We start from the raw sequence: 26053 nt of genomic DNA, 5'->3' as shown, positions 1-26053 counted from the left end.
AACTGTTTAGACACAGAGCCTTCCTTGAAACTTCCAACCCTGAGGCAGGACCCTTTCTATTACAGAGGAAAGTTGAGCTCATGATTCTGCAAGTCAGCTTTGTAACTCTAAGTTTGAAATGCAAAAGCATCTTGGCCATTTTTTTCCTTTGCAGAGGAACAAAGAAAAGAAACCGTTGTTGGCTTTTATCCGTGCTCTGGAGACTTTAAATATTTCTCCCCATCTCAGCTTCAGTGGCCAATGGAATGATATGAAAAGCTATAACACAATTGTTGGGATGCTTACCCATAGCTTGGAGGAATTGGAAAAGCTTGGTAAAATTTCCCTAGGGAGTGAAGTGCTCTGACAGGGTGTCCGATGTCCCCCTCACCTCCTCTGCTGGGACAGACGCCCCTTCCAGCGGGGGCTGCTCAGCCACGCAGATGACAGTGTTAGACTTTCCGCCTCTTTACCATGCTGTACGTGAGCGACCTTGAAAACTGGCCAATTCTCCTTGCATCTCCACTCTCCTTTTTCTGAAAATAAAAATAAAAGCAGTGACTGAATTCTTGTCCGAGTGTTGTGAGGTTTAATGAAATCACAGTCGGGGGGTCTGGCATTGTTATTTGAGGAGTGTTATTTATCTCCTTGATGCTCCCAGGGGTTTCCCAGTATTTTGCCTATTTCTTATTGTTAAATTAGCTAGGTAGACAGATGTTTCTTTTTCTTTCTTTCTTTTTTTAAATTCTCACCCAAGGATATGTTCATTGATTTTTTAGAGAGGGAGGAATGGGGAAAGAGAGAGAGGAACATTGATGTGAGAGAGAAACATTGATGGGTTGCCTCCCATGCGCGCCCTGACAGGGACCGAACCTGCCACCTAGGCACGTGCCCTGGCTGGGAAGCCAATCCGCAACCCCTGGTGTGCCGGATGACTCTTTAACCAACAGATGTTTCTTTTATATAATTGCAGATGCAGGATTTAGAAACGTCATGGAAGTTCCTGTTAACCACCCTAAACTGAAATCTGGTGAGTCAAGGATAGATACAGACAAGTTTAAACTTATGTATATATAAAATATATAAATTATATAAACTTATTATATATGCAAAATAAGCTTAAGCTCATCTCTAATATATAGTTGTTGGTTCTCTATATGTAATATCTAAAATAGACTCAAATTATATATGTATAGCCCTGGCTGGCGTGGCTCAGTGGTTAGAGTGTCTGCCTGCACACCAGAGGGTCTCAGATTAGGTTCCTGGTCAAGGGCACGTACCTGGGTTGTGGGTTTGATCCCATGTGGGAGGCACCCAATCGATGTGTCTCTCTCACATCCATGTTCCTCTGTTTCTCTCTCTCCTCTGTCTCTCTCCCCTTCCTCCCTCCTTTCCACTCTCTCTGAAAAGCAATGAAAAAAATATCCTCGGGTGAGGGAAAAAAAACACCTATATATGTTTATATACTAGAAAAAACAAATATCCTATGATAGATTCATAATGTGAATAATAATGAAATACTACCTAAAAATATTACTATACCATGGCTTACATGATTTGAAAGGCTTTGCTCTTTTAGATTAAGAAGGTATAAGCCATAGCAACTAAAAATGTGAACGGAGTTAGAAAACTTAGCTGGTGTAAATATCAGAAAGCCCTAGAAATAATTCATTGTGGGCAGCCTGCCTGTTTATTTGGGGGGGAAAGAATTTATCTACAGCCCTGAAGGAACATGGAGAGAGGGCTGATTTTGTTCTGTTTTGTGGTCTGTGCAGCTGGAAGCAGGAGGATTGGACAGGAAAATATTGGTGCGTTTCTATTAAGGCTGATTTTTGGCTAATGTTGAAATTAGCCAACTAAACCTGAGTTAGTCCAGGGGGAAAAGGAAATGAGAACATGAGACCAACATCTCTGAAAACGGAGCAGATTTTGGAACATTCCGGTGGTGGGAGTATGAGGTGGTTTGTCTTATGAAAGAGGGTGGGAGGGAGAGACCTGTGAGTTTTTCAATCCCGACCCTCAGAAGCGTGTGCCCTGAACAACAAGGCTTTCACTCCCGTCCAAAAATGACACTAATAACCCCACATCTATGTAGTTTGCAAAGCACTTCCCCCAGCCACCATTTCATTTAATCTTCAGAACAATCCCAAGAGTGACTGTCATTATTTTCAACAGGTAAAGCGGCACAGAAGGGTTAAGCAACTTTCTCAAAGGCCTTGATTGGGAATTAGTGGAGAACCAATTCTATCCCACACACTGAGCTGCTTTTCTTTAAAAATAAATAGATGATGATAGATAGATAGATAGATGGATGGATAGAGGATAGATAGATAGATAGATAGATAGATAGATAGATAGATGATAGATAGATGATAGATAGATAGATAGATAGATAGATAGATAGATAGACAGACAGACAGACAGACAGATAGATAGATAGATAGATAGATAGATATAGATAGATGATAGATAGATAGATAGGTAGATAGATGAAAAACTGAAAGCAATCAGGATTCCAGTTGGAGTTGGAAATCAATTAGAGTGGTTTTATTTGCTTTTTAAAAAAGTTTCTTCCCTTCCAACTCATCACCCTTCCCTTTTTAATTTAATTTCCTGCTAGTGGTTTGAGTAAGGTCGTTTTTCATTTTAAAAAGGTAAGAAAACCTGTCTTCTTGTTAATCATCATCTCTCCCACGCTAGAACTCTCTGTAGGTTAGCTGGCCAAATCTCAGCGTTAGCTGCTGGTGATGTGTGGCTGGGCGATATGTACGTGAACAAATACATGCTGTGGTTTTAATTACCATGATCTCTCCAAGGACCATCTTCTCCTACATGGGTGGACTCCAATTCACCAGTTTTAAGATGCACTGAACAGAAGTGTGTCCCTGTAACTGACAAAAGGTCTTAGCCCAGAAGGATCAAAGCTGTTCATGAGTGTGGCCGCCCTGCTTGTTCTGCAGCGGTGCTCGCTGCCTCTCAACAGCGGCCACTTTCACTTCTGCCTTTTAAAAACTTCTCAGGTTTTGTTTGTTTGTTTCCTCCACTGATTTGGACACATTTATACTTTCTGTTTAAACCATTTGTTACAGGTGTTGTTTTGTTATGTGTGTCCTGTCATGTCCCCCGCCCTGCCCCGTGTCCTGTCAACAGTACAGTGAGGATACAATTTTAGAAACTCAAAACCTGTTTAGACACAACTTAGTAAATGTTATTGCTCATCATTTGGCACTTGACCTTTCAGTTTCATTTTATTTAATGTGGTTATCAACACTCTTGCTTTGAAATACTTCCTAAATTTTATTTTAGTCTTGAAGGCAGTATTTTTTTAAATGTACCCCATTCGACTGTCTTCTAATAACACCTTCCCTCAAAATATAGTGAGTTTCTATAGTAATTCATATCTATTCATGAGTCTGCCTAGCTGTCTATCTATATCTATCTATCATCTATCTATCATCTATCTATCTATCTATCTATCTATCTATCTATCTATCTATCATCTATCTACCTATCAATCATCTATCTATCTATCTATCTATCTATCTATCTATCTATCTATCATCTATCTATCTATCTATCTATCTATCTATCTATCTATCATCTATCTATCATCTATCTATCTATCTATCTATCTATCTATCATCTATCTATCATCTATCATCTATCTATCTATCTATCTATCTATCTATCTATCATCTATCTATCTATCTATCTATCTATCTATCTATCTATCTATCATCTATCTATCATCTATCATCTATCTATCTATCTATCTATCTATCTATCTATCTATCTATCTATCTATCATCTATCTACCTATCAATCATCTATCTATCTATCTATCTATCTATCTATCTATCTATCTATCATCTATCTACCTATCAATCATCTATCTATCTATCTATCTATCTATCTATCTATCTATCTATCTATCATCTATCTATCTATCTATCTATCTATCTATCTATCATCTATCTATCATCTATCTATCTATCTATCTATCTATCTATCTATCTATCATCTATCTATCATTATTTATCTATATAAACTAAAACTGCTTACTCTGGAAGGTACTGGGACAGATTAGAATAATATTTGTTAGTCCCCAGAAGTGATCTTTTGCCATATGGCCTCTGGTGAGTGTCACACGGGATTACCTTGCCAAAGTGACATCCAGTTGTCACTCACTAACACGCTCAGCCTTTTATGGAGTAATTTTGCCGCCTCTCCACTTAGGCTTGAGAGAGTTAATTATTTAATATGTTTGCAGAGTACATCGAATTCCCCAGAGAAAGAGTGCCACATAAATATATATAAATGAATAATTAAAGTGGAGGCAGATTACTTGGTGAGTTGTCCCTACTGCCCCTTCTGCTAATGAGGTGCTTTGAAATCACAGTGCAGCCTGGGTGTCTTGCCCCCTCCTCCCATTTGGCGCCTTCCTCTCCTCACTCTCATCTCCCGTTGAACTCTTTTCCCTCTGGCCGTCCTGTGGGTGCCTGCCACGTTGCAGGCCCTCGGTCAGTCTCCGTGATTTAGCGCCAGATCTGCAGGTAAAAGCCTTCATTAACTTCGACGGGCGTCATAAGGCCCTCGGAACTCCGGGGTGAGATTCATAATTAGATAATGATTCTCACAGGCGGTGAAAATGAGACGCCGGGCTCGAGAAATGCTGAGCACGGCGTGGTGATCAGTCGTCGTGAAAACCCTTATTAACGGACCCCTTTTTCCTGCTTGTTTCAAGTAAAACAGACGCTCCGGATGCTCTAAAAATTAATACAAATGAAATAGGACTCCTCCTGCAACCTCGGCCCCCCTCGGAGGCTGGAACAAAACAAGGAGCTGGCCAGGTTTGCAGGTTCACTGCCTGTCTTTCAGGGCACAGCCGTCCAATTTTGACGGCATTGCTTATGGAGTGTTGACGTCCAAGCCCTGGTTGTCCCTTTGCCAGAGAGATTAAGAGGAATTCGGGAACAGTTCACGCCCATCCTGCTAAACCTGACCCAGTTTATTTACTCCGCAATCTTGCTCCAGAGCGTGAGAGGTAAAATGAGCTGCTCTTATCAATTAATAGCTGAAGAAAAATGTAGATTTCAACATCATGAAAGAGCGATTTATTCCCAAGCACCACAGAGATGAAGAGACGCTCCCTGTTATGCTGGGGAATGGGGCAGGGGGGGCAGGGGGAGTGTTGAAGATAATTTTTTTCTTTCTCTCTTAAGAATTTGAGTTCCTGTGCAATCTGGGACTTTTTAGTGACCTGTGTTAAAGCCCTGGGGCTGAAGCAGACCCATAATGGATCTATTTCTGTATTGTTGGGCATTATCGGAGTTTAAAACAGCAGTCATGGTGGATGCATGTAATGAGGCCAGTGCTTCCTTCTCAATCCGAAGGTCACAGCCCTGCGTGGCCTCTCAGAGTACAGACGGGAGCAAGCTCTTCCTCAGCTCTCTTCCAGAATCCTGCAAGGTTGCCTGTCCTGTCCTGAGCAGACACAGAAGTCGCTTTTGGGATATGAGATAAGGGTCAGGGAAAGACCCTGCCCTGCTTTGTGTCCCCCCCCCCGACCCCCACCCCACTTTCCACTCTCAGAAATTCACTTCTCTGGGTTAAGGTATTGTTCCGAGTTCAGATACCTCTGGGAAGTATGACGCATTCTCTTCACCAGTCATTAATAATTTAGTGTTCATTCCACAAACATTTGTTGTTTGTTGAATTTATTCATAACATGAATTAATTAGAGTTAGCGAGTGAGAAGATGCGTTGGAGTCCAAGGCTGCCTTTCTGCTGGTAGCATTGCTCCCCTGAACCTCACCTGGCACAGCTGGAAAAGCAGGGGGACGGGTCAGGAGACCTCCCAAGTCATTTCTAGTCCTAGCACTGTCTACCTCTAAGACAGCTGTGGGCATGGGCACAAGCTAGGCAGTGATGGGTGGGGGTGCCTGCGAGAGTCGCAGACACAGCGGAATGGGCATAGAAATTCATCAGAAGGCTCGGGGGCTTTGATCTGCTTTGTATTAACCTGAAGCCTAGTTCCAGTTTCCAGGATTCAGCGCCGAGCCTGGTACACGGTAGATACCCTGTAACAGTGGAATAAGAAGTACAGCAGGAATGACACCTATATTGTTTTTTAGGGCTGCTGGGACAGAGTACTCCAAACTGGGTGGCTTGAAACGACAGAAATTTATTGTCATACAGTTCTAGAAGGTGAAAGTCCAAAATCAGGGCACTGGCAAGGCCATGCTCCCTCTGAAGCCTCTAGACAAGGAGCTCTTCTTGTCTCTTCCAGCTTCTGGGAGCCTAGGCATTCCTTGCTTGTGGCAGCAAAGCGCCAGTCTCTGCGCTGTCTTCCGTCTGTGGTCACTGCTATCCCTCTGTGCACGTCCAGGTCCAAATTTACGTCTTCTCATAAGGCCCTCAGTCTTACTGGATTAGAGCCCATCCTATGATCGCATCCCAACTTGGTTACATCTGCAAAGACCCTATTTCCAAAAAAGCTCATATTCACAAGTACCAGGAGTGACAATTCAACCCATAACTTATAATGAACCAAAACATGGGTGTGAAAGCTCTTGATGAAAATGTCTATGCAAATGTAGAACCAGGAACTCAGTCTGGCCCTTCCTCCCAACCATTAGGCTACCCACGAAGAGTTTCAGCATAAGGACTGTGAAGTCCAATTTAGGGGCGTGAAGGCAAATGAAAGGAAAGATGATAGAAAATGAGGTCAAGGGCACAAAAAGACAAAACTACCGTCACAGGGTTGCCTGGACCTCGTTCAGGTCCCAAGTGAGTGAGGTGACCTCAAATGCCCATGTGCAAACCCAGAGTGGGCCCAGCAGGCAGGTGACACGCAGTCAGCAAGGCCACACTGGAGAGAATGGAAATCACTGGTTCACACTCGTCTTTACGTCTCTTACTATCGTAGACTCGGACGGTCACTTAATGAAGAAAAGCTTTAGTAGGCACCAGTAGGGTGTTAAGCATCGCGCTCTTCAGAAGGCAGGTATGGTCCCTGACCTCCCAGGGCATGGGTTCTAAGGAACACAGGGGCAGCCATGTGTATATTTTATCTCTTCCTTTCCCTTTTTGGGGCTTAGCACCAAGGAAGTATTGCGTTCCAGTTGATTAGGAACCACAAGTCTAAATTTCAATTCCAGGCTGAATAGTAATTTTTTTCCTGAAGGTTTGAATAAATCATCCAATCTGCTTAAGTTTCAACTATTTTCAGCATTTCTATTTTAATCACTAGTTGGGGCTGCCTAGGACCCCAGAGTCACCGAACCCTTTTATGACTTAATTTGGGATGGGAAAGAGGGAGGAGCAGAAGATACACTGAGAACCACACAGGAGAAAATGGGCTTGAGCTACAGCCTGAAAGATCTCCTTCTTAGTGATGACTTCAATTTTTTGGTTTGCAAAACTGTAATTTTGGTAAAGATAGGAGAGATTTTCATGGAAGGAAGATCACTTAATTTTCACTCTGATTTGACTGCAAGGAGGTGAGTCAGATGAACTATCCATTCAGGTTAACTATCATACCTCAAGATAATAAGTGCATATAATCCATCCTGTTCCCCTTTTCACTTTGAATGCCAGGAAGCTCAAAGCTAACTATGCCATTCATTAGTTTAGGGCTGTTTCAGTTATCTATTGCTGTGAACAAACTCAGTGGCTTAAAACAATTTATTTTTATTTCTCATGGTTCTGTGAGTTGACAGAACTCAGCTGAGCAGTTCTTGCTTGGGGAGTCACATGGAGCTTCAGTTGGATGGTGGCTTGGGTCAGAATCATCTAAAGGTCCAACTATGCTAGATGTTCAACATGGTTTGCTCATTTACATGGTTGGTACCTAGGCTGAAATGCCTGGCATGGCTGGAGGCTGGCCGAGTATCTCTCCCCCCCTCCACATGGCTAGCTTGAGCTTTCTCCCATTTCACACACGGCAGCTGGCGTCCCCCAGGGGAAGCACCTCCTGAGGGTTATAATGGGAGATGTGGTTCACGGGTGGGCCCACTCTGGAGATAAGCTACCACAGGTATTTATAACCTCCTTTTATTCTTCATGGTCTTATCAGGGGCATATCATTCTTTGGGAGCCTTTTTTTGGAGCAGATGTGTGTGAATAACACACCAACGATGCTTTACTCTTCTCTAGGACTTGATCATTCATCAGGCATCCACCTCGGCTACCTGACCTGGCCTTCACGACACCATGGAGAAGGGCAGATCAGTGGCTTTATCCCATTTTTATAGACCTGGAGACTGAGGTTTGAAAAGGATTAGTGACCTGCCCAAGGTAACACAGCTAGGAAGTGGTGGGCTAGGCCCTGACCAGGTGTGTCTGACAACAATCTATGCCCTCAACCACCTGGCAAAGCACTGACAGAGACCAAAGTCAAACCCAGGTGTGACGCTCCCACATGCTGTACAACACCTGCTTGCCTCTCCGCCACCCCCTTTCACAGCAGGAGTTTAGGGGAGTGGTGTGAGCTCGAGTCCTTGAGCAAAATGCCTGATCCAAACTGACTCTGCCACCTCCTGGATGTGGACCTGGAGTCTTTCCAATGACTCAGTTTCTTCATCTGGAAAACGAGGCTGCTGCTGCTGTCATAGGATTAAATGAATTGATGAGTCAAAGTAATACTTGATAAGAACTTTTAAAAGAAATCTCTTAGGATAAGCTATAAAGATAAGTAGCTACTAAGAGAACCCTGGTCTAGCTTTACCTTCTGTAGGCTTTTCTTGATTGTGTATGGACCTCGGTAAGCATATGATCTTGATGTGTTTTATTCGATATCATTTATCACTGATAGACTGGAAGCTAAGTCGATGTTAATGTTTGCCTGAGCACCACGGTTTCAGTGGCCGGATACAGTTATAAAATACTGTCAGGACTTGTAGACACAACCCGAATTCCCCATGCTGCTATGTGCACTCTCTCTCTCCCCTCCATTATTTACAGTGACATTCCCTCCCTCGGTGCCCAGTCGCTCTCTCCTCTCTCACCCTGTCCCATGTGGATCTGCACATTTACACTCAGCTTCTTCCCACTCCACTCCTTTTCACATGCATGTTCTTCTTCACACACTCACCCAAAGATTTCCTTCCACCTACAGGCACATGCCCTTGACCTTCTGCCTTCCAGTGTACCTTCCTTCCTTAGACCCTCAGTATACAGATATTTCTGTGTTCACTGAACCTGAAATGCCCCGCTGCCCATCCCAGGTCCCCCAGGGATGGCAGGAGAAGTTTCTGCAGCCATGCCCAGCAGGGCAGGATGCAGACCTGTATTTGAGTGAGGAGGCTATGGACATCTGGCTGCACTTGCCCCAGGGTGTTCAGCTCACAAAGCTCTTCATTAGTGGCCAGAGGATGGATTGCTCCCCTGCCCACCTGGACACGGCAAAACAGCCCATGTGCAGTCCAGAGAGCATCTGACAGCTGCTGCTTAAAAGGCAAGTGCTCCTGACATGAGACAAGGCTTGGCTAAGGGAAGCTGCCTGCTTTTTCCCAGCGCAGGGTGGGGAAGAATCGAGCTGAATATGCACCTATTCAGAAGGGCAAAGAGCCAAAAATAACCAGGAGCAACAGCATTTCATCTGACAGGCCCAGAAATACAGCTCGGAGCACACCAGGGCTACAGAGTGAGTGACTCGCAGACCTTCAGCATTCTCATTGAAACACCAGGAAAAACTCTTAGGCAACACAAGAGCTTCCATCCCCTCTTCGCTACAGCTTCTCAAAGAAAGGGCTTTGGGGCCCATCGGAAGAGAGTGTGTGGAGTCAGGGTTCTTGACGCTCAAATGACGGGGTCTGGAGACCAGGACATGAGGATGGTTTCTGGTAGAATATTCTAAAGAAGAAAGAAATAGGAAGTAATTGGTTAATACACAGGACGCAAAACAGATAGGAAATGGATGTAGGGAAGGGAAGGCCTAGTGTCACCTGGCGTACAGGATTTAGCGAGATCCTGAAGGCCACTCTTGGCAGGAAACCCAACCCCGGTTTTCCCATGGAGATGGAGAGTGTGTTGTCTGCCAGCAGTCTTCTCTCCCATTTTTGTTTTAATCTCTTTTATTTTGATGCAGAAGGCAAATGTCACAGTTCATTCACCTTTATTCTGAATGTCTGAAATTGCAGAAAGGGGAGTTGGGGTGGGAGAGAGGAGAAGGCTCCAGGGCTCCTAGACCCTGACTGCGGGAAGAGCGCGGAGGAGATAACCGCGAGTGAAAAGAAAAGAAGGGGAGAGGTGAGAAGGGAGGCGGACAGAAGGGAGGACAGGAGGGAAAGTGATGAAGGTGATGGGCCCAACTCTAGTTAGTGCGTAAGAACTGTCTATATACGGCACCAAGGGAACACACAGAGCAGATGAAGAAAGCACCTCTGCTTTCAAGGAGCTTACGGTCTGCTTGGAGGGGACCAGGCTGACAAAGTGACTGAGAGATAAAGCAGGATTAGCCAGTTGCCACATGGGGCTAGAGGCAGTGCTGGGGGGGGGGGGGGGGGCGGGGTGCAGAGAGAAAGGACCAATCGAGTTTGAATCTGAGGTCATGAGGGAAGACTCCCTAGAGCTGGAGGCATTTGCCTGGGCCCAGAGATTTATGTAGGAGGGAGCTGGAAGAATGAGCGTTTCTTACTCACAAGTTAGTGCCCTCCCCTCCTCTCCTGTAACTCAGAGGGCAGTTGTCTCTGTAGGGGCAGATCTCTGTACCCTCTGCATCCTCAGTCCCTAGAAATGTGGTTTCCAAGTATCAGCATGGACAGTGGCCATCCAAAGGGACGTTCCCACTGGTGCACAGCAAAATGGGACAAAGACCAGTTAGGAGTCTTTCACAAGCAAATTATATTCAGTTTCAAGGACAGTCTTTTATTATTAGGTCTTTTCTAATTTGAGGATGGTAAAAATGCCCTGACTTTTCAATGAAATAATGTTGATAACAGATATTATGAGTGTATCTGGGGACTGTTTTTTGCTTGTTTGAAGTATTTTTACTTGGCAAGGTAATAGTTGGCCAACGGCATTGGGCCCTGAGATCTTACTGATCTTAAACCATTTCAGCATCTGAGAACTACTGGCCTAGGATGTCATTCAGTGCCCACCGAGGCAGGCAGATTCAGTGAAAGTTCTGCCCCATTTCTCTAGCCCCTCCCCTTCCAGGCCCTGGATGCTTCTGCGCTGAGCTCCCATAAGGGACCCTGTTGTTTTGGTCTTCTTCTGTGTTGAGGTGTGGGGTTCGACCAGATGTGATAAACTGACTCGCTTAGGCAGTAAGGAGAGACGTCGGATTGATAGTCTCCCCAGGGGCCTTCACATTTTAACGGAGTATTAAAACTTAATTCAAACCAATGAATTATAACGGTGGAATTTTAGGGTCTTTCCCAGTACCATGGGAAAGCACAATATTTTTTAAATAAAGGGCCTTCTTCTGAAATCAGACCACACCCTTCAGATTGCTGACACAAATGGCTAGAGAGGCAAGGGCAGTAACGATCTGTCTTCTGGATCAAAATGTCACACTCCACTGTGAACAGGAATCCTGACCTTCTCTTTCTCTGCCCCCTCCAGTACAGAATTAATCAGCCATTACTGCCACCCCCTGCTCTGGGCCACAGAGCAACCTGCGTGTCCTTTCAGAGAACCAAATTGTGTTTTGGTCCATTTTCTGCATTCCTGCCACTCCTGGGTCCCATGGATGGTGCCTGATGCACAGTAGGAGCGCAGTGGAAGATGGGAAAGTGAGAGACTGGATATGCCAGATTAAAAATAGCCCAGTCCCCTATGGGGGGCTTCCACATTGACTACAGTTAGGTAAATTCAAGCCCTTAAGGCTCACAACACTTTGAAGACTTCAATTCCATGAATCCTGATTACAAACAACCTGAGGGAACCATTCAGTTCCCCGAAGACCAACCAAGTCCATGTGCAATGATGGAGAGAAACTCTGCAGAAAGACCCAGGAAGACAGGTGGAAACCTCACGATAATGTGAAGCCCTATTCTCCCGAAATGGCCAACAATTTTCTTTGCACGTACATTAAAAAGTAGAGTACATATTTTGGCCTGACGGAGAAAATATGGACATGATCTGGGTTGAAGTTACCAAATCCTTTATCCCTGTGAGCACTTGAAAGAATAAATGGTTTTCCACATCACACAGGAGAATTTGAATTCTTTGGTTCTATGGAAGTGGGACAGGGTGATGGTGACATCTGTCAAACAAAGAAACCCTTCAGTGCTTTCATGTGGTGACTGCTAGATGTGAGAGGAGCAGAAGTGACCCTTTCCCATGAGCCACTGGTTCTGGAACTGGGGTCTCTGGACCAGCAGCATCAGCAGAACCTGGGAACTTGTTAGGAAGGCAGCTTCTCAAGCTGCACCCAGGATCCACTGGCTTGGAAATTCTAGCAGGTCATCCAGCCACATGTTGTGTTCACAAGTCCTCCGGGTGATTCCTATGCAGGCTGAAGACTGAGAGTCATTGATATAAGGCATCATCTTGCAACGAGTGACTCTGGGCCAAGAGCCTGACCCACAAGAGCCCTCATGTGACCTAAAAAACTAAGAGATGTCTCAGGTGAGGAGCTGAGGGTGGCCAGGCCTGTAGTGAGATAGCTGAGGGCATATCTAGGTCCAGGGGATTCCAAAGCTGGTCACACCCAGCAGGTACCCCATATTTACCACCAGCCTCTTCCAAAGCCTTTTGTTACTTGACCTACTGAGGTACGTAACACCTCCACGGGGAAAGGGCTGTCTCCTCTCAGACTCCCAACCTATTATTAGTTCCAATCCGCACAAATCCACCAGCGCCAAACGGAAGCTTTTGCTAACTTTCAAAGGTGGGTTAACTGTTTCGGAGCAGCAGCCGCGGGCCCAAGCAGTTGTCTGAGCCGCTAGGCATAAGCCATGCCCTTCCCAGAGATGCCTGGGGCCCCGTGGCCTGGCGACACAGTCCCAACCTGTGTCCCCAAGGCCAAGATGTGCCTGGATTTTTTAAATTTTTTTTTAAAGCTGTTTGTACACTTCAAGAGCCTCACCCCTCTCATTTGGGGCTTGAGTACAATTGCGCCGTCCTAATTAATTCATTTTCCTTTCCCTCCGAAGTGGAAGCCCGGGCACATGGATACAAATTAAATACAAACCCGCTTTGGGCGCGGATACTCCGGACAATTAAAACAAAGAGCACTGCGGCGGGGGCGGCGGCGGCACCGCGCAAAACCCTCTGGAAACATCCAGAGCCTGCCACGGACCGGCCGGCAGGGTGGGGCGCAACCCGGCTCTAATGTCCCGGCAGGGCGGCTGCCCCGCCCCTGCAGGTGGCCAGGTGCAGGCTGGCAAGGGTCAGAATCCACGGTTAGGGGCTGAGGGCTGGGCCGCTGTGGCGCAGCTCCAGGGGGCACCCTCGCCCGACGCCCAGCGGGAATGGCGCCCTCGCCAAAAAAGCAACCGAACAAAACCCATTGCACCGGCGGGAACTGGGCTGCGCACCCCGCCAAAGGAGTGGGTGGGACTGGGAGAATTCGGGAGGGAGGCACAGGATGGGAAGGGGAGAGAGGAGAAGAGAAAGTGGGGAAAAGATGGGATTAGAAAGAAAGAGGGAAGAGAGAGGAGGGGAGAGGGGAAAAGAGAAGCGGGGGGGGGATCGCGAAAAGGAAGCGCGGGTGAGGGGGGCGGGGGAGGACGGAAAGAAAGGGAAAGGGGAGGCGGGCCGGCGCAGAGCCACCGGGCGGGGGTCGGCGGGCAGGGGGCGGGCCCGGGTCCATCCCCACCTGCGTGGGCGCCGGCTGCCGGCTGCCGGCTGCGGGAGGGGTGGGAGCCTGGCGGCCGGAGGGAGCGGCCGGGAGGCGGGCTGGGCAGGGAGCGGAGGGGAGGGGACCGGGGCCGGGAGGCGGGGAGGAGCCGGCGCTCGGCTGGGGCTGCGGGGGCGGCGACGGCGGGAGCGGCGGCGGCGGCGGCAGGTCCGGCGGCGGCGGCGGCGGCGGCAGGTGGCCCCGCGCTCGGCGGCCGGCCCGGCCGGGGGCGGGCGGGAAGGTGGCGCCTCGGGCGGGGGCCGGTCCCTGCACCAGGTGACCTGTTCCGGCCCGGATCCCGACGACCTCGCCATGCAGCGGCGCGGCGCGGGGCTCGGGCGGCCAAGGCGGCGGCAGCAACCACCCCCACCGCCCGCGGTCGGCCCCCGGGCCGCAGCCATGGTCCCCCCGAGCGGCGGCGTCCCCCCGGACCTCGGCGGGCGCCCTGCCTGCGCGCTGCTCCTGCTCTGCTACCTGGTGAGCGCCGGACGCTGTCCGGGTCCTCTCCTCCGCGCGGGGCCCCGGGGACGCGGGTGGAGGAGCCGGGGACCTCCGCCCCCCGGAGTGGGTGCGGTGTTGCTAGTTTCCTCTTTTCCCGGCCGCTGCGCCCCGGGCACCCCCGGCGCCTGGGATGGGGACCCGGGTCGCGGAGAGCGGTGCGTGCACCGGACTTGCCGCGTTGTGCTGTCGCTCGCGTCCCTTCCTCTCCCTCCCAGACCCGGGTCAGGCTCCGCTCGCGACCCGGCCTGTCCCCCAGCCCACCTGGGGTCTTCCGTAGCCCCCGTCCTTCCCCACCCCGCCGCTCCCGGCTCTCCAGCCCCCTCCCTGCCGGTCCCGGGCTTCCCTTGCAGTCTCCTCGCAGCTCCTTTTCTTCTCTTGCCCAACTTCGCCTCTGTCTCTCCGCGAATGCCACCCGCTCCGACCCTCCTTTTAGTTTGCACCCTTCCTCGTGGCCCGGGCCGCTTTGTGCCCGTGCGCCGGGCGGCGGGCCTCGCGTCCCCGTCGCTCCCCAAGTCCTCCGCGGCCGCTCCGGCCAAGTTGCGGGTGCGAGGAAGAAACCGAGTTCTTTGTAACACGCCTACTGCCCGAGTGGCGACTTCAGCTTCGTCTGAACGTTGTCATGTCTGAGAACACGCTGGGCTTATGCATGCCAGTTACAATTTGCACACTTCTTGGCTTCTCTTCTCGTCATCAACTAAATGGCAGTAACCTATTTTTCAAAACCAACTCTTAAAAAATACCAGAGTAATTTAGACCCTTAGAAAAAGGTGGGAGAGATATCCCTCCATCCCTTTGCTGGCTTTTCTCTCCTCTGCTTTGAGTTCTAAACAAGAGTGAATTTACGGAAGGTGACACCCTTCCCGTCCAGCCTACCTTATGTTCCAGGATCCTGCAGGGCCCTTGGGTTATCTCGCCATATATTACTGTAAATAAATGAAATGGAAAATGCTGAATCATGAAACTGATGTAATAGGAAATTCACAGAATGTGGGGGAAAATTGAGCAGTGTCATTGTCCAGGATTTTTTTCATTAATGTGATTGTCATTATTCCGTGTCTTTCTTCTCAGAAGCTAAAAACTGCTTAGGAGACACTCGCAGGAATTAGAACTTGATTCCAAGAAAAAAATTTGCCACCTATCCCAAGTTTCTTTTAACATTCTTTACTTCTTGGATGTTTCATTTCTGGAAGCAAGGGAGTGTAAAAATGCAAATTGTATTTCTGCTTTTGCATCTACCTGTTGAGCAATCCATGCTTTTCTGCATATTTTAAAAGTAGTACCAAATTTTGTGGTTGGTTTTACTGCATATTTTCATAACAGGTTGTCAGTGGACATGATTTTTTTTTCACCCAGGAGATACTATTATTTAACATTTATGCCACAGGGTTACAGCACACAGCCTCATAAGTAAAACTGCCTTAACAAATGACAGGGTTTCGGTTTAAACAGATGGTCCCCGTCCACAAGGCACTGGTTACCCACAGAGGCAGAAATGATGTAGTGGAGTATTGGGTAAAACATTAACGTGCAGGTGATCTGGGAAGTTCCACCTGGAAATCTTTAACACCTGGCAAAGAGAGACCACTTCTGGACAAAAAGCCTAGAGGCCTCGTGGTCTGTGGGAACAGAGACAGATGTTTGACCAGATCTTCAAGTTCTGTATGAACCAAGGTGGGTCTAGGAGAACATCACAGACGGGGAAGATGACGGCTATGGGAGCCGAGAGTGAGGTAGAGAAGTGATGAGGCAGGGCTCGGGAAAGGGAGATTATAGAAAATACTGTCATGTGGGAAATAACTAGAGCATGGATGAATGTCTTGGCAGGCAGGGACGGAATGGGTTTTGGAACTATCATGGGGAGGGAAATGTCAGTGCTTCCTGACTCTGCATTCCCTTCTGATGGGCTTCAGGTGTGCTACTGTAAAATGTAAAAGAAAGGCTTTGATTTGATAATCAGGAAAGCCACTTTGCAACTGAATGAGAAGCTTTTGCAAAACCCAAGGAAGCAAACGTGTGACTTGGAAGGTGGGCTTTCCCTTTTGTTCTGAAAGTCTAGCCACTTGCTAGGGATTTTGCTCTAGACTAGAGGTAGTTGCTACCTGAGACACTGCCAACAGGTGAGGCTTCTTGACCTTGGAGAGGGTTAGCCTGCAAATGGGAGGGAAATGTAAATCTGCGTGAAAAACATGAAACAACCAAGAAAAAAAATCTTAATTGCCTGCATTCTGCTCATCAAGGAAGACTTCTTAGAGGAAGTGATAGTCTGGGGAGGGAGGGTAGACAGATGGAGGGTAGAGGTTGAGCAGAATAGCTAGGAAGGATTTCAGGAATATGTGGACACTAGAGAGAGAAAGCTATCCCATAATTTGGAAGCCTAAATAATAATAGTGCTAAGTTGTTTATATGCATTCTCTAAGATTAATCTTAGCAATGACCCTGTAAGGGAGGAGGTATTATGATCCCCATTCAGATGTGGTAACTGAGGCTCAGAGAGGTAAGTTGCTACCTGGACCACACAGGTAGTCCACGACTGAAACCCAAATCTACTTCCAGAATCCCAGTTCTTAGTCATGCTAACTTACGGCCTTCTGGATTTATAATCCATTCCCCTCATGTATAGATGTATGGGCCATTAGCAAAGCTTTCACAATTAGTAGCTACTGTGTGATTGGCCAGGATGTGAGGTCATATCTAAAGTAGCCTAAAATATACAAAGCAGGAAGCACAGGCCACAGAATAGAAACAGGATGTTAAAGAGAAGAAAAAAAAAGTAAGACCAGAAGATATTTGTCATCCATGAGAGAGCCGGTCTTTATACAGTCCAGAGGCAGCACTTGGGTTTGTGTAAGTCTCTGACCAAATGTAGAGCTGAGTGTGCTTAGGAATCCATTCCCAAAGCCAGTTTTCTGTGATTTGGGGACCATTTCCCTATTTGTGTTATCCCCACCGATTTTCTTGTTCACAAGAGCTGGAGGTTGAGCATGGCTTTCTGAACAGGTGCCTTTAAGCCTCTGCCCTCGCGGGAAGCATGCTTCCTGCAGCCTGGGTCCAGAGGAGGTGGGCTGCCGCTTCTCCATTGACTGGGACAGAGTAACCTTCAATAGCAGCCTAAGAATGGAACTGTGACTGTAGCTAGGATACTGCCAAAGCATGAATAATTGTGACGAGGCCTGAAAGATAAGTCACGGAATGATGCCAAGTAGATTTCTGAAAAGATGATCCCTGGTTCTAGCAGCTGCCAGAAAATTCTGAGGTCACCAAAGGTCAAGATGCAGAGATCCTCCCCAGAGAGGATCGGGGCCTCAAAAGCAAAAGGTAATGAGACCCATTCCCCTGAGGTCACCGCTGCTCAGTGGTGTGGTCCACACAGGAACTCCTCTGCCCAATGGACCCCCTTGCCGTTCTCTTATATCATTAACACTTACCTTTCTCCAGATTTGGCTAGAATATTCTGAGGGTGCCCCAGCCCCATCTGTGACAATGGCACTTGTAGAAGGCAATTTTGTCGATTCTGAACTCTGGTGTCAAAGATAATCTTTCTCTTAAATGAGAAAATAAATCTCACAATGGCTAGTATTGTTGATGGTCAGCTGTGGACATCTGCACTTATTAGACAACCAGAGGACAAAGAAATAAGAGGACATCAACAGTGCAGACATATGTGAGGATTGTTAGCTGATTGTGGCTGTGACATTGTATAGAATTCTCTGTGAGTGGCCATTGGTTATCCCTCTAGCAGTAATGTGTGTAACACAGGACCTGGAAGAGCAAAACAAAGTAAAGAAGCCTCAGTTGTCCAGCTTGTATAAGAGTGATTCTGAACATTTGAAGTAGAGATCATCCTCAAACTTTATGTCAGCCCATAGCTTCCCCAATCATCCTGCCCAGGGCTCCTAAAATCTCCCAAGCGATGGTGTTTGCCTCTTGCCTTCCAGCCCTTCTGTTCTTGTTGGTAAAAGTGTAGGAGCCATGAATTGGCTGAACCGAAGCAGCTGGAAGAAAGGTAGAAGAGAAGACATAAAGAACCCCAGTATTTCATGGAGAAGATGGACACTTGAGTGTTCAAGTAGATCATAAATAGCCCACAGTGGATTCAGTTACCCTGTTTCTTGGCTCATCCCAGTCCCCTGAGAAAGGAACTAAGGGGCAGGAGGGCCATGCAGCGTAAGAGGAGTGGCCATGGAGATTCTGACTTGGCAGCTCTGGTCTCCCATCCTCACCTGAAAAAGAGCTGGGGAGGTGGCTCGTGTGTTATGTGTGTGAGTGGGTAAGATAACATCTACCCTCCCCATACACAAGGCGTAGTGACCCCATAGAATTTTAGCCACCCCCACCCCCTTTCATGCTGAGAGTGAGGAAAGTCCTGAGACTCCCTCATCTATAGCCAGAAAGTGGTGAAGGTGTAGAGTTAAGTGGGTGAGTTGAGGGTATCATTTGGGGTGTTTCTGAAGGCAAGAGGCACATCATCACTGACTTTGGAGTCAGCAGATACGGATTCGAATTTTTGGTTTTGCTGGTTGACCTTGGTTGGGCAAGTTACTCTCTGAATCCATTTCATTTCCTCAGCTGGAATTCTCTGTCCCTCACAGGGCTGTTGTGAGGATTAGGTTTGAAGGGAGATGTTCTATGAAGTTCCGTGTGAAAGGATGAGGTTAGACTTGAGTGGAAAAGACTTACCGCACCTGTCCCAATGCCTGGCACACAGGAGCTAACTCAGAGAAATCAAACCAAACGAAACCGTGGTTCCCCTCGTACGATTTGAGTTAGAAGAAGTAGCATATCAAATCATCTTCAACGGGAGAGGATCCAACACAGTAGGAGTACTGATCGTTATTGCGATGATGTGTCCCCAGCCAGCTCTCAGGTTTGGAAAGGCGTGCTGGGCGACTGGGAAATGTTTCCCAAGGCGTATCTTGATTTTGAAGTCCATATTGACATCATCGCCCATTCTGCTTAATTGCATGCTTTGTTGACATAAACAGAATTTTTGCTTATTTCTAGTCAGCAGAAATTGGAAAAGTAGGCCTTTTAAGCCAATACAATTACCCTTTTGACCTATGGAAGGAAAGTTTGATCCAGCCAGTTTTGGAGAGAAAGCCCTCATGAGCAAAGGTTTTCTTAGGTGACCAGTGGGGCAGAATGGGCAGGAATGAGAAAAACAGACAGTTGTTTGCGTATCAGACATACCTACGTACACCTGTAAGTGTAAATGAGCTTCCCATAGTAAGATGTGAGTGATTTAGGATTTTCCAATCTCTGTCCCTTCCTTAAATAACAAGTGGATCATGTAGAGAAAAGAGCCAAGTTTTCTCAGCTCTTTAGAATAAGGGAGGGTTATTTGAATAGAGTTTCTTCTTATTGATTTTGTTTAAAGGAATCAGATGCAGTCATCCTGAAAGAAGTTTAGGCGGTATTGATAGATTTTTCTTTTTCCTCCATCCAGAAGATGCATAAATTCATCTGTTTCTCGATTCTCAGGCTGAACCAAATGCATTTAGATCTCCAGTTTTGGGTCTTTTATCATGAACACTCATTAACCAACCCCTTTCTTTTATAAAAAAAATTTCAATACATACACAATTACACAAAGACAAAGGAATCTGTGTGTTGTGACTGTGTGACACTGTCAAGCTTGACTTTGATTAGGGCTTACTTCTGGTCGAAACAGATGTTTGAGGGCTCGGGCGCCTCTCGGAGCTTAGCTCCATTGTGTGCAGAGCAGATCAGTAGCCTCTGAGGTGGAACGTCTATGTGGCTGCCTAAATGGCATCATTCGAGGGGCACAGAAATGTCCCCTTCCCCCAGAATCTTGTTTCCAGCTGCAGTACATTTGGCCTTTGCTGTTAAGGTATTATTTCCACCAGGCTGGCACAGAAATGCAGATATGTGACATTACTGCAGTCATTATCACATTAACATGGATGAATTTGCCAAATGAACAGGAGTCTGATGGGGGTGGAGGGATGAGCATTTTAAAAATTTACTTTGTATTTTTGGTGTGGAGAAATGAGAAAGTTCTAGAATATAGGGCGGCTGTCTGAAGGTCTAGAGGAGCTGGACAGCTGGGAGAAGCCCACCCCAGGTATGATGGGTGCCAGAGTGCCATCTTCCTTGACCTCACTCACAGTCCCCCACCTCAGCTCTGACCCCCGGGGCCTAGTGAGACGCTCTTTGGAAGGAGGTTGATGAGGCTGCATGGAAAATAGGAAATTGTCAATCCCCACCCCCAAAAAAAGAACTTGTGAATGTCAGGTCAGGGTGGTGGGTGGATTCACAGTTGAATCGAGTCCTTTGGTTTATATGTAGGTGCCCCTGGAGCTGTGGAGCAGTGATCTGGGATGGGCCACTAGGGCACCAGGTAAAAATGCCCATGCCCAGTACTTTTTTTTTAGCAAGGAGCACCTCCTAAAATCCTACTGTGTGCCAAGCTAGAGACATAACAATGGGTATGACATGGACTCTGCCCTTATAATTTTCAAACAAAGGAACATTTGGGTAATTTTTAGCTTGTGTTAATGCAGCCTGGCATGTGAAAATACCTATGAAGGTTGTACACGTGTCATGCCTGTAGCTGAAACTCTTCAAGTTAATTGCCTTGTTTTCCTGGCAGGAAACAGCTCATAACCACACACATGACTTGAGCCAGGAAATCAGCTTCAGCTTAATCAATATTTAGAGTGTGATGTGTTGATAATCGGTGTTGGTTTTGTACATAACGGAGGTAGCCACAGCTCATGTAGCAGCTGCCCACTGGGTCTGCTCCAACCCACAAGATGCCAACTTCCTACATTGCATAGGTGCCCGAAGAACTGAAGAGTGTAACACCTACTTGAGGGATTTAGACCATGCTCCTAAAGCTACAATATGGTGATTTTTGAGGTCCTCCTTGGGGACAGCACACCCGCGTCGTATTTGGAAAACATCACCCAGTCCCTGAAGTTGTTTTTCTCTTGTACCCTACCTGTCACTCTTGCTTTTCCCATTTCTCAAGTAATCTTTCTCAGTCCAGGCAATTATGTCTTTGCCCAGCCTAGCTCCAACGTCTCATCCTGCTTAGATCTTTCTTGAAAGAAACAATAGCAAGATGTCAACACCATTACCAGGGAACCTTAGCAAAATAACAAATTAAGCCCCAGCAGCTACACATGTATGAAATTATGCCTAATGGGGTTACTCATCTCATTTCTCCTATATGACCATAATTTCTTTAAAAAGTATCTTCTGCCCTGGCCAGTTTTGCTCAGTGGTTAGATCATTGCCCCTCGGACGGAAGGGTCCTGGGTTTGATTCTGGCCAAGTGCATGTGGACTCGATCCCCAGCCCTCATTGGGGAGGGGAGCAGGAGGCAACCAATCGATGTGTCTCTCTCACATTGATGTTTCTCTCTCTCTCTCTCTCTCTCTCTCTCTCTCTCTCTCTCTCTCTTTCTTTCCCTCTCCCTCCCTCTCCCTCCCTCTTTCTCTCTCTCCCCTCCTTCCACTCTCTCTGAAAAGCAATGGAAAAAATATCCTCGAGTGAGGAATAATAATAAAAAAAAATAAAAACCGTATCTTCTTTCACCTTGTGTTCTTCAAAACTCTAATCTAGAATAAAAGTTTGATAATCTAGAACAGTAGTGGTCAAACTATGGCCCACGGGCCAATCCAACCAGCCACCTGTTTTCATAAAAAGACAGAGTTGCACTGGATGACAGCCAAGCTTTTTGGCTCCTGTGTTGTTGGGCTGCTCTCTCAATACCACAGCAGGGGGGAGTAGCTGCATTGGGCACCGAGTGGCCTAAAAACCTAAAATATTTACCATGTGGTCCTGTTTTACAGGAAAGGCCTGCTGATCTCAAATCTACACTACTACCATCCAGCAGAAATAGGATGTGAGCCACAAATGCAAGCCACAGATGTAATTTCAAATTTTCTAGTAGCAACATAAAACAAGTAAACTGAAAAAGGTGGAATTAATGTTAGCAATAGATTTTATTTAACTTACTGTATCCTAATATCATTTCAACACGTAGTCAGTATAAAAGTTATTAATGAGCTACTTTGCATCCTTCTTTGTGTTGGTTTTGAAGTCCAGTGCATATTTCACACTAACAGCACCCCTCAATTTCAACCACATTCCGAGTGCTTAGTATGACTCGTGGCTACGGTATTGGGTAGCAATATCTAGAACCCGTAAGGCTTGGGTTTACTTTTACTGCACTTTGAAGCAGGTGAAAATAAAATAATCTTCATAGAAGTATGTGGAGGTTCCCTTTAAAACAGAATGTCAGTCAGGTGAAGGCCTTGGAGAGGGTGTGCAGTCAGGTGTCCTATACCACCTTCATTCTCATCTGTCACCACCAATCGCAGTGATGAGCTGAGGTCTGGAAAGTCGTGGGCCGCCAAACAGAACTGAAACCCTGCTCAGCACGTTGCACTTACTAGTGCGCAAAAGTGGGCTGGTGCATTTTTTGCAATAAGATGTAAAATAATGAATACAATTATTATAAACTGCCCTTTGCAGTGAAATCTAGTGAAATCAAGTAGCCTTTCCCCTAGCATTCTGGTTTTCACTGGAGTTCCTAGTATCAGCAATAAAAATGTGATTTAAAAAAAAAAAAGTGGAGAACTGGGCCTGGGTGAGTTTTTAAGGTGTCCTGTACATGAAAGGAATCAGGAAGAGGTTAAGTCATTCTTTGAAAAAACACAATGTTGATAATTAATATACCACAGGAGGCCTTGGACTCTGCTCCCTATGTCCCACCCACTAAGTAGAAGTTTCCTTCCTGTGGAACCGAGTAAGAGAAGCGTCGGGGTGTTTAGAGTGAGCCCCGCCACCAGTGGGCCGCTGGCCTGGCCTGGCCTGGCTCCCTTCAGCACCAGACACCAGCTTCCCTGGCTTCAGCTGAGGTCTGCTGTGGGCTTAACCAGCTTGATTCCCATGTTGGGGGGCAGGGGGCGCATCTGGGCACATCTGGCCGAGTGAATAAACCGCCGCTGGTGGACAAATTCCAGGTGTATCTTTATCCATGTGGAAGCAGAATTCAGCCTGGAGTCCTCGGGCAGCTGTGAGTTGGTGAGTCGTCAGGCTCACTGTTGGGCGCTGTGGGTGGAGAAAGTGGGAGTGAGAGTCAAGGAGAGGAGCCGGGCTGCTGGGCCTGCCTCTGCTAAGCCACCAGCTGGGTGACGTTGCAGACTGTCACCTCTTGGTTGCCATTTCCTTGTCCAAAAAACGAGGTGGCTGGCTCATCACCAAGGGCTCTAACATTCTCTACTTCTACTTATAAGATTAGTTTTATATTTGTTCTCCCCCCCCCATAATTTGGAAGTATAAATGGAACATAAAACAATTCAACCTCTCACTGAGGGGGTGAACAGGTTGGACTTGACATATTTCTTCCCACAGGTTTCCCACCACTAATCAATAAGAATGGCTAGCCCTTCTAGTCTCCCTCTGTGATTTGGAGAAGCCATATTTTCCATTTTTATTTTTTAGGACTGATGCGCCCCTCCCTGCCCTCATTTTTGGGGAATATTCATGTAGTACAAAATTGAGTAGATACTTAGGGATGGCCAGTAGAGGTTCTCTCTTGTCTCCTGCTCGCCTGGTCCTTCTGCGTGTGGGCATCCAATGCTATATGTACCCAGGCAAATATGCATGTATTCTTTTTTTAAACCCAAATAGTACTTCTGAACTTTGAAGTTCAGAAGAAAAAAGCCCACAAAACTTTGAAGATCATTCCATTATCTGCGTGAAGATCTTTCTCGTGTCAGTAACTGTATTGTACTCCAGAAGCGGATGTACTATAATTTACTTAACCAGCCTTGTCTTGATGGGCATTTAGGTTTTCCATCTTTTTCTGTTATAACCTGTGCTGCAGTGAAAGGCTGTATATACATGATTTTGCACAAATTTGAGTATAGTTGTAGGATCAAGTCCTAGAAGATTAATTATTGGGCCAGACGGCAGATGCACTTATGCAGTACTTTTGGTAGGAACTGCCTGATTGCAGTCTGCAGACATCACTCCCACCAGCAGGACCCAAGAGGCTGTGCTTTCCTCCACTCCGGCCAGGACTGTGTATTGTTGGGCTTTTTGACGTCTATGACTCTACTAAGTTCAAAATGGCATCTCATTGTAGTTTCAATGTGCATTTCCCTTACTATGAGTGACAATTATCAATGAACTCTGTCATTTGCTCATATTTCTTTATCATCAGCTTTGTTTCTAATTGTTGACTGTCAGTGCTTTAAAATAGAAACACTATCCCGTTTTAGAAAGTTTAGAAACTTCCATTGCTTCTTTGCCATCAGTAGAATTAAAGTCAACGTTCTTTGGGTGGAGGTTCAGTGTCCCTCAGAACCAGGACCCTGCCTCTTTTTCAGCCTCATGTCCTCAAGTCCTTTCTGTTCTCTGGCCACACCAGGCTGCTTGCTTGCCCCCCAGTGCATCTGCATTTCCCTGCCTTCTTGCCCCCATTTAAGCTGGATACAGCACTTGCAGTGTTCTCCCTTTGCCTCTCTACTTAAAGAACTTCTCTTCATCCCTCAAAACCCAAGTGAAATACCATTCCTTCCAAAACACCTGCCCTAGACGACCCTGTCAGAATTACCCTCACTTGGGACTGTGCTCCTTCAGGGCTGGTTTATAGTTTAGAGCGCCGGCCACGTTCTGCCTTGTGTCATTGCTATTGTAAACGTGATTCCTTGATACTGTCTTTCTGTCTTAGCTACCTCGGCGTCTCTTACAGCCCTAAACCAGAAATGAAGAAAATAGCCCCTATTTCTTCCTTCTCTGGAGAAGACTATAGCGACCTTTTAAAAAACTTGTGGTAAAAATATTCATAGCATAAAAATTGACCATTTTTACCATTTTAAGTGTACAACTTCGTGATATTAAAGTACACAGTGTTGTGCAACCATCGCCACCATCCATCTCCAGACTCTCGCAAAACTGAAACTCTGTGCCCTTTAAACAGTTTCTCTTTTCCGCCTTCCCCTAGCCCCTGGCAACCACCATTCTACTTTCTGTGTCTATGAATCCAGCTACTCCAGGGACCTCATATAAGTGGAATCATACACCGTTTATTCTTTTGTGGCTAACTTATTACACTTAGCAAAATGTCCTCAGGTTTATCCAGTTGTAGCATGTGTCAGAATTCCCTTCCTTTTTAAGGCTGAATACTGGTCCATTGTGTATGTATACCACTTTTGTTTATCCATGCATCTGCTGATAGGTTTGGGGTTGTTTCCACCTTTTAGCTGTTACGATGGTGCTGCTGTGAATGCGGGTGTATGCTTATCAACATATCTCTGCGAGTCCCTTGCTTTCAACTCTTTTGGGTATAATACACCTGGAAGTGGAATTGCTGGATCACATGGTAATTCTTGTTTAGTTTTTTGAGGAACCACTGCACTGTGTTCCACAGTGGTTGCCCCATTTTACATTCCCACCGGCAATGCACAGGGTTCCAGTTTTTTACATCCTTTCCAACCCTCGTTATTTTGTTTATTTGTTCTTCTAGTAGGCGCACTAGTGGGCGTGCAGTGGTCCCAAGTTACCATTTTGCGATTGCGATTTGGGGTGCCTGAATCACAAAGTCAGGTTTAGGAGATCACTTTTAGCACCCATACGTCATGCTCAGAACATTGCCTTGACTTCACGACCCAACCTTCCCCTTTCCTGGAACACAATGTCCACACGGGGAGGGCTTGGTCATTTAGAGCACTAGATAAATAAACAGGCAAACACAATCTTTCTTGGCGCGTGTCGCACCAGCCATGGTGAAAGAATCAGACGACAGAG

The 26053-nt window shown here is 46.6% G+C and overlaps 1 protein-coding gene across 1 annotated transcript in view; it reads left to right on the top strand.

The window, feature by feature from the left end:
- The first annotated feature begins 14020 nt into the window (after nucleotides 1-14020).
- Nucleotides 14021-26053, top strand: part of SEL1L3 (SEL1L family member 3) — a 92470-nt gene continuing 80437 nt past the window's right edge. The window contains exon 1 of the mRNA XM_081120819.1: nucleotides 14021-14245. Within this exon, the coding sequence (XP_080976945.1) occupies nucleotides 14081-14245 (165 nt within the window). The 5' untranslated portion in view covers nucleotides 14021-14080. The remainder of the gene's footprint in view (nucleotides 14246-26053) is intronic.

This window comes from Miniopterus schreibersii (genome assembly GCF_964146895.1).
Source record: "Miniopterus schreibersii genome assembly, chromosome: 1".
NCBI classification, from domain to species: Eukaryota; Metazoa; Chordata; class Mammalia; order Chiroptera; family Miniopteridae; genus Miniopterus; species Miniopterus schreibersii.
This window is presented reverse-complemented; position numbering and strand designations above follow the sequence as displayed.